The sequence below is a fragment of the Botryllus schlosseri genome, chromosome 16 (assembly GCF_051294905.1).
Source record: "Botryllus schlosseri isolate E-star chromosome 16, Bs_hap1, whole genome shotgun sequence".
In the NCBI taxonomy this organism is placed as follows: Eukaryota; Metazoa; Chordata; class Ascidiacea; order Stolidobranchia; family Styelidae; genus Botryllus; species Botryllus schlosseri.
The window spans coordinates 16,280,291-16,289,805 of NC_137251.1; the positions used below are offsets into that span (position 1 = coordinate 16,280,291).

Below are 9,515 nucleotides of genomic sequence, written 5' to 3' on the forward strand. Positions count from 1 at the left end.
GATACAGCTATTTAGGTAAGGATGGCCAGAGGTGGTTAATAACAGGACTTTTGTAGGTCTGGCCTGGTCTGCTCATGAGATTATGATTTAGGGTACTCTCACTTGTGGAGTTTTTAGCCGATATCACTTGATTTTACACCTAGCATCTGTAGCAGAACATAGTTTTGAGATAGGTTTGTGTCGCTCAATGAGTGAAATCCCCTTGGTGGTCTAACCCATGTGTGACGGTAACTGCGTATATTTTCAAAAATTACACCTAATTGTAGTGCCTTTTGTTACAATGACGAATCTTGCAATTTCGAATATCGCCAAGTCATCTTTGATCAATTGTTGAGGTCTAGGACCCCTTGTTGAAATGTACTTCTCTGACCTTCATTTCTGACTTGAAGTAGTTCTGTTGTCTTAAAAATCGCTGCTTCCGTCTGTAATTGAGTAGAAATGTCTGTACTTGAGTACCAATACTGACTACATTAAATCATCTTGGCATACCTTTCTCCTAAACATTTGCATGACCATCTAGAGCTGCCCCTAATGTTGTTCATTCACAGACATGGTCAAACTAGTCAAGAAGTAGGATTTACTGTAAGTAGTTTTGAAAAGCAGTCATAAATACGCTCTGGACGTCAAATCATGGAAACTGACTTTTGCGGACGGAGCAGAGATCAGGGTCGGTGTTCTTAGATTCCATGTAGGAGAAAGAGCATAAGGACTCGTCCACATCACGTGATAATTATAGCTTTGTTATAGAACAGTGGTGCTATACCTTTTCTTCACCCCAGTGAATAGCAAGAGTTAAGTCACAAAATATGACGAAGTAGGGGTATAGGAAAATCAAATTTACTTGAGTAAGTACTGCAAGTAGAGGCAAACTACTTGAATACATTGGAAAAGTAGAAGTACTGACCGCCTCTGTTCCTTCAACTAGTCTGGAGATACAGCACATGCAATATAATGATCAAGATCAAGAATCATCGCATAAATTCAAGGGCTATCAGACCAAATTTTACTCCAAAAGTTCGCTGAAAAGTACAAATTAACGTGAATGAATACATTTAATTGAAAGTGGCTTGAATGGATTGCGAGTCATCAATGTCAACTGTGGGAACAGCGGCTTTGTCAAATATCACGCTCACGTCGGGAAGATGGAACTGTTTCGTCATCGCCACAGCATCCTGGATCATAGGATGTTGCAAAAGAAGTTGGAGAGGCTGAGGCGCAAAGTTTTGTGACTCCAACGCTTCGTAAATCTCTCTGATGCGTTGAAGAGAATATTTATCGTCCGGATCGTCGGTGACTGAAAAGCGATGAGAGTCTGCAAGCCTTGCTGATCCGTGATGCATGACCAACCACCAAGCTTCTACAGATATTAATGGTTTGGGGGACGGATCTACTTTGACTGATACGTTATTCAATGCGTCGACAGCCATATCTTCGATTTCCATCATTTTAGACGTAGACGATGAAGTCGGAACGCTCTTGTACATCCGTGGACACGGCTCACCTACAGCAACACTTAACGCTTTGACGTAGCCTTGCAGAGTATCCATATCCATTGCAAAATACATCAACATATTTACGTAATCAAGTCTCGGGGGTTTTTGTTCCCAATCTGAGAACAAGTGGAAGAAGAATATGTGCAGATTTTTCATTCTCGGATATGTATTTGCGTCGGTTTCTTCGTTTGGAATCGTTTCGCACAGCCAAATATCAACTTTAGCGTACTGGTCTTCTGTTATCCACCCATTTTGAGCCACATCGATTTCCTGGAAAGCATTCCTAGCCTGAATAAGCTGCTCTACGGTCGGGCAAGCCCACGGTTTCGAAAGCGCCAGCAGAAACTTCCTCCAATCGATATACTCGGATTCTTGCGACAAAAGATTACACAGTTCTGCCAGTTGCGCGTAACTCACGGTCATCCAAGCCTCGGGTAGCGCGTCTTCTCCATAAGTGAGCAAGGCAGAATCGGCTAATAACTCTGTAAATGACTTGCTGGCAATCGTACCGGAAGGTGATACTTTCTGAAATTGGTGCAGCAAGTGTCCAAGTTGCACGACTGTAAATACTTCAGGCAAGGAAACTTCGACAGCGGGCTCGGGCGGTGGAGGGCTCGGTGTACGCGCGACTTTCAAGTCCATATTCACAACAAATTCGTCTTGTTTTAAACACAACTGATGCTTCAATTTGATTCCGCTTTCAATCGCATGCTGTCCCGCATCAGTCAACTGTTCGATAGCCTTCATTTCAGACAAATATCGGGCACCTAACCAGTCTAACATCTCAGCGTAGGACGTATTCATGGCCTCTTTCAAGTCGGACAAAGTCAGCACGCCTCTGTAGCGTATCAACGCTAAATTACATTTAGCTCTAGTTTCCTCTTCTTGCAAAGCGCAGTAGTATTCCTCCCTCATCTTTTTTGCGTCCTCCATTTTCTTTTTGTCTTCCTCGCTGATTTCGTCAACCGGGGACGGAGGAACCGGCGTCGGCGTTTTGCTTTTCCCGCCTTTTTTACCTTTCGCGCTCTTCTTTTTGCCTCCACCTTTTTTATCGGCTACCGGCGCGGACGCCGCCATTTTCGCTTTGTCTTCCTCCTCCCTCAATCTACGTTCTTCTTCTACTTCCGCTTCTTTCGCCGCTATATCGTTCTGAACCAAGTTGGTGATATACCCGGCGGATGTACTGTACGCATCTACTATAGTTTTTTCTTCCAGTTCACCTTCACCGAACTGCGTATCGTTAGTCGTGTCTGGTGCTTTTCCCTTTTTGCCTTTACCTGTTTCTTCCGATACTAACGTAAATGTGGCTCCGCGTTGAATCAAAGGTATCTTAATACGCCCGTCTGATTCTACAGCGGGCTCAGCGTCTTCATCTTTACCTCTCTTCTTCTTAGTATCAGACGATGACTCACGGGCTACCTCACTAGCTACAGTCTCATTGCTAGCGGCTGCGTGAGCTGTATCCTCAACGTCAAGTTCTACTAAAGGCAAACGCGAATTAGGCGGGTTGTCTTCGGCCGGGATCTTATTCTGCATTCCGGAATAGTAATCTTTTAAAATCTTAGTCGTAGACTGAAAACGGTCGACCTCGACTTGCATGAGAGAGAGGTACTGATTGATCAAAAGACCTAGGTGATCTTCCAACCATCCATCGCTCATCAATTCCTTTCTTTCCGATTCCGCCTCTTCTTTTTTAGTGTCACAAACGTCCCAAAGTCTTTCCTTCAAATCAAACAACCTTTGATGTAGCTCCGCTTTTGTTTCTTCATCCTCCCTTAAATCATCGGCTACTTCGTTGAAATCTTTCTGCCAGCCATCAACGAACGCTTGCTTCTGATCAGGACGATGGAGGTGAGACCGGAAATCGTTTCTCGACTGGTAAATATACCGGACTACTATCTCTCGTTCTTGACGGATGTTCGCGAAAATGTGCATGCACGAGTCTTTGTACGTTTCTTCGACATTATCCCATATTGGCACTGCAAACTGCGCTACCTCCATCGGGAGAGGCTGATCCACATACACCCAATTGGAGTCTCCAGGTTTTGGGGGAGGCGGTCCTTGTACTTCTTCGGGCGGTGGGATCTCAGTTGGCGTTGGTGATCTTGATTTTTTGTTTTTCCCGCTACCTTTTCTCGATCCTGACGGGCTCCTTGATTTTTTACCTTTTTCTGCGCTCTTATCTCGGCCTTTAGGCGATTTTCCTTTCCGAGACCCGGACGGGCTAGGCGCTTTTGACCCTTTGCTTTTAGGCGATGACGCCCGGGACGCATCCGACGGTGGTTTAGGTGTAGCCTGAGGTTGTGGCTCATCCTTGACTTCTTCTTCTTGTTCTTCTGACTTGGTATCGATATCTGTAGAGTCCGTGCCTTTGACTTTCTCCAATGCCTGAAACAAGATACTTTCCGCCTCGTGAAATACACTGTCCCTATCTTGCTCCGCATCAACCCGCTGTACGCAGGATAGCTTTCCGTAAAAAGCCTCTAACTTTTTCCAATCATCGTGAAACTTTGCCACGCGGTTCTGAACCTGGTCTCTGTCGTAAGCGGAATCTTCTACGTCGTATATCTTCTCTGCTTTGCCGAGTCCGGTACGAGATCCGTGCGGCGCAGGGGAGAATTCCTCATGGAAAACGGTGTCTTCCTTACTCTCTTGCGTTCTACCGAGTGATCGTTTCAATACAAGCTCATCACTAACGTCAAGAACTAGAACAATATCAAGAGCGGTTGTACCAATAACAGGCGGTTTAGGTGGATTCGGATCTGCTACAAGTGACGATGTCTTTGAAGCTTTACGTTTCACAGGAGCTGCTGTTAAAGACACGTCATTGCCTGTGATTGCTTTTTCCAGTAACACTCCTTGTTGGACTGTGACAGGAAATCCATCTAATATCCAACCTCGGCCTTCTGGTATGTGATGTATTTCTTCTGCGATAATCTCCACTAGGATAGCATCCGGTATTTCAACTCCTGATTCTAAGTAGCCTATAGCTTGCTCTCCGAGTTCAGCTCTTTTGCTCAGCTGCGCTTTCTCTGCTTCGTTATCTTTTTCATTTTCTTCATCCGAACTCAAGTGACGGTGTCCTGATTCCGCAGTGGCTGGAGTAGGGGCTACGATATTAACGCTTGCGATCTCCACAGCTTGTGGTGTTTTCAAAGCCGGTTCTTTTGCTTTGAAAGCATCAATGGCTTCGTTAACTAACTTCTCGATTTTAAGATGAGCGATGTTGTGATTCTTGGCTAGCCTATCCAAAACGGTGCTCTTCCCGGAGAACATTTTACCGGCAATGGCAGCGCGTATTGGAAAATCCGGAAACGTCGGGCTTTCCGGGGCATTTTCAGGCGGGTGCACCATGTCGAACATACGATGGAGGATGTGCCCCAAAATATTTCCGGCCGGAGGTTTTTTGAATTCGGCCGAGTCGTCCGGCTTCCATTCTCCTAGCATGTTTCTGTACTCTGCAAAATCCTGCGAGTTAAGTATCTCGGATCTTTTTGACGCGATTTCTCCTTCCTCATCAATTACGCGGTCTTCGTAAATCGGTTGGCCTTCACGATACAGATTCTTCCATTCCCGGATTAGTTTCTCCGGTACCTTTCGCTCAGTCAGTTCGCGATACTCTACGATTTTCGACGCAAAATCCATAATGCTGGACAAGATATCGCCACAAATTTTGTAGTGCTTCCGATATTTCTCCTGTCTCTTCCGAGCCATGTTGCGGTTATGACGTTCTCTCTCTTCTGCCGCATTTTCCTCGTATTCTTGTCTTGCTAGTTTCGCAAGTTTCTCTTCCAAATCAAGAGCGTCTTGGAAATCTTTTAGCCTTCTCTCTTCAAATTGCTTCTCTCTGAATATGCGATTTCTACGGATGTTATCTTTTTCCGACCGAATCTGCATCAGCTGCACCGCGACCCTCCGTTCCATTTGAGATTGTCTCATTAAACGCTGCACGATTTGTTCTTGACGATGCGCCTCTTCCTGCGCGTGATGCGCTTTCATTTGGTCGACTAGGACTTTTCTGCGTCGTTTTGCACGCTCTTCTCTGGCTACTCTTTCTTCGGAAAGCCTAGTTTTGATTCGATCGAGATAATCCGACCCGCCGACCATTTCGTCTTCTTCTTGACTGCTCTGAATTGCAGTGGGAGCTACTAGTTTTTTGAGGTTTTCTTCAAAATTCTTGATTCCACGCCGCGTAGACTCGGCTTCTTGTTTACTTCTGAAATCTCTCCTGCTTTTAATCGCTTGTAGCGTTTTTGACGGAGGCGGTTTTGGAATGTGCACCACGGCTGCTTGAATTTTCGCAAGCAACTTGGTTTGTTCCAAACGATTGTCTCTTGCCTTTTCTAAAGCTTTCTTCCTCTGTTCTTCCTTAATCGCGGCGTACTGCATGTATTCCTTATATTGTTTCGACAACGCCTTTTTCTGAATTTCCTCGCGCTTTTGGACAAATTTCTCAGTCACTTGATCCATCGTCAAGTCGCTCTCGCGAGGTATCAATGTCTTTAGACGTTCTTTGTAAAGCCCGCTCTCGATTTTTTCTAGTTTAACAGGTGCTGCTGGTCTCATAGTTTGCATCGCAACCCCTGTCAAGTTATTTTTCACTTTCCTCTGCAGGCTGATATACATTTGGTACAACAATCTTGTGGCGACTCCGTATTTTTGCGACATAACATCGTAAGCGATGTTTGCGTCAAACGGAATTTCCAGCAAGTGGAAAGTCGGTTCGAGGCGCATGAAATTTTGCATCTTTGTGTTCGACGACTGTCCGGCGGAGAACGAATCGAAGTCATTTTGCAGTTGGAAATGGTGGAATATTTCTCCGAATAGATATCCCGTTGAAAAGTCGCGAGCCACGTGGGACTTGTCCACGGCTTTCGAGAGCTTCAAGTCATTATTTAACCAGTTACACAGAATCTCAGTCATGTTTGATACATTTAGCACGGGAGACTGAAGTATAAGATAACAGTGAACTTTTTATTATTGCTACAATTCCAGGGTATGCCTGTACCAAGATAGGCCAAGCAACTGTAATAGATTTGAAGAGACTCTTAGAGGTAGCCTACAGAATTTCAATATGCCTTATATGCATATTGAAATAAACTTGAATATTTATGGCTGACACTCGTCAGGGGTAATCGTCAGCAGAGAATTTATAAGAAAATTGTATATCAACAATCATGTCACCAAATATGACACCAACGGCATGAATATTTGAATAATGGGTCAAGCTCCATAAACTCTTTTTTGATAATACACAAAGTCCGTCTAAGTTGGCATAAATTTGATAATTTGTATTGGCGCTTTATTTTAAACATTATGAACCTGTAGGTAGGAAACGGTATTGCAGTATCGTACCGCAGCACATACGTATTGACCTTTTCAGCATGAACCAAAATGTCTTATCAACACCTCTATTCTCAAGCTATTTTAATCATGATTGAGTTCTGTGCGAAATTATCTTATCAACTTTTGTCTTCTCCATTAGTGCAACTAAATAACCTGTCGCTAACTTACATTGTACAAGCTATTTTAAGAACGATTGGAACCTTTATCGAGAACTGCGTGCGACATCCCCATTACAACGCCAGAATCGTGAGCGTTTCTGGTAACCAAGACAACTACGTGGGTGGAGCTCAATGGGGTGGATAGATATGTCAATCATATTCGCTCAACCGATTCCTCAACTGGCGTAATATCTACACTAGATGGAGTAATACATCGCACTGCATTTCAGAAGGGTATTGCTTCGCCACAGTCAAGCTTCCGTTACAGCATCAGTGATTAGTTTCGTTGCCTTTTTTGGAAAATTAGTGACATTATGGCTGCAGATGAACCCTTCACGAGAAGGCTCGACGCCCCTAGACAAGATCTAAACGATGCGTATAGCCTGCCGGCAAACTTCCTTGAAATCGAAGTCGTAAATCCCGAGACGCACGGAATCGGGCGAGGGAAGAAATACACCGACTATGAAGTCAAATTGAAGACTAATTTACCCGTATTCAAGTCAAAAGAATCATCTGTCAGACGGCGATACAGTGATTTCGAATGGTTGCGCGGCGAGCTAGAAAGAGACAGCAAGATTGTAGTGCCGGCATTGCCAGGAAAAGCTCTGAAACGAATGTTACCATTCCGTAGTGACGAAGGGATATTTGAAGATGATTTCATCGAAGAGAGAAGAAAAGGATTGGAAACGTTTATCAACAAAGTCGCCGGCCATCCTCTAGCTCAAAACGAGAATTGTCTGCACATGTTTCTACAACACGAGTCCATTGATAAGAATTACACTCCTGGAAAAGTTCGCAACACCAACTGATTATGAAAAGTGGCCTTGATCAACAGTTATTCGCAATTGCTACATGACATGGAAACGCAATTTCAAGTGTCAAACTATAATGGAACAGTTGAACAGAGTACCGAATGAATAATCACCTATTCGCCATGATTCCCATTGATGGATCGCGTCACATATTCGTCAAACTTTTCATAAGTATACTGTATCCAAAAGTATATCTACATGAATGCTCATATTATATCAAAAAGGTTCCAGAACTAGTTGACGTTGATCCTTAGTACCCAGAAAAATATGTCACATTTAATTTTGACGGTTTACAAAATGTTTTTTTTTTCAGGATTGCCTATTATTTGATTTTTTAAACTTAACCTTCATTGTCCAATGTCCATAGAAGATGATGCTGCTGGATCTATATCTAGATCTCTATTAGGATCACATTGGTTGTAGTATAATTTGAAAGATCTTGGTTAGTTGTGTCAACCTTTACATTTGCTATCAAATTGATTTTTGGTAGCTACCAGTACTGAATCACAGAAACTTGAGCAAATACAGTGATATCTATTTGTATTATGAAATGCATTATGATCTAAGCATACGCTTCAGCAAAAGACATGGTCATTTGCAATAGCCAACAGATTTACGTTGTGGACAGATCCAGTTTGAATATCAATTGAATCATTATGTTTGCAAAATAAGGATAGCCCACAGTGATTAAATGGGGAAAGAACGTTTCATGATATCGATACATAATGCCCATTACTTGAGCTTTATGACTTGTTTTCTCACACTGGTATATTCGAGACATAGGAATATTTGACGTTTGTGATTCATGCATTGAAACTATTCAACATTGGAATTTTTCTTTCAATCTCATATGAGGTTGGTGATTGCGTAATGTCAGTATATTTATACTGCGCTATGTTGCATAAGCATATCTCATTCGCATTTGGATTATTGATGTCTTATATTATGAGATTAGCAACATCGGGTTCGATTTCAGGGACCAACTACCACATATAATGCGAAGTTGACCTTCTGATTACATCATCTTAGCAAGTTTGCTGATCAACTGAGGAATTTGAATTCTTGGCGATCTTTTTGACATTGTGCAATATTGGCCAGTAGGATCTCCGCAAATTATCACTACAATAATTTGACGGATGGTTCATCAAAGTTATTGTTGTCTTCTAGTTCGCATTTATGCTCAATTGCTCATGTTATTACAGTCTGACTGACCAATATAATGCCGTTGAATCTGTGTGCTGATTTTGTGTCTGTTCCAACGAAACAAATTTCGGAGCAGGCTAATAGGATTTCGTATTTGAGTTATCTTCCTTTCACCATTTCAAATGACGTAAAATTATTGTATTATCATTGCATTGTATGATTTCAGATTAATTAAACGAGTGCCGTAACTCGGTGAATACAGAATACTCCGACTATGAGTCTCCGTCAAGCATTGATGCGCTTGGATTCCAGAATTCAAAGTCGGTTGTCGCCCAAAATGATTGAACGTTGGAATCATCCAGCCGGATTGAAGACTATACATTTCTGGGCACCTGCTTTCAAATGGTCTTTGGTTATCGCGGGACTGTCCGATTACTTTCGTCCACCGGATAAACTTAGTCTGAATCAATCCGTATCTTTAGCGGCAACTGGACTTATATGGTCGCGATATTCACTTGTTATTATTCCCAAAAATTGGGTATTGTTTTCCGTGAACATTGCGC

General features: G+C 42.9%; 2 protein-coding genes across 2 annotated transcripts; one reads left to right on the top strand and one right to left on the bottom strand.

The window, feature by feature from the left end:
• Positions 1–815: 815 nt before the first annotated feature.
• LOC145458856 (sperm flagellar protein 2-like) lies at positions 816–7,003 on the bottom strand. Its single transcript, XM_080337358.1, has one exon. It carries the CDS (start codon positions 6,414–6,416, stop codon positions 1,053–1,055), a length of 5,364 nt encoding a protein of 1,787 aa, XP_080193484.1. The 5' UTR covers positions 6,417–7,003; the 3' UTR covers positions 816–1,052.
• Positions 7,004–7,204: 201 nt separating this feature from the next.
• LOC145458866 (sorting nexin-12-like) lies at positions 7,205–9,179 on the top strand. Its single transcript, XM_080337369.1, has one exon. The coding sequence runs from the start codon at positions 7,312–7,314 to the stop codon at positions 7,804–7,806; it is 495 nt and encodes a 164-aa protein (XP_080193495.1). The 5' UTR covers positions 7,205–7,311; the 3' UTR covers positions 7,807–9,179.
• Positions 9,180–9,515: the final 336 nt, after the last annotated feature.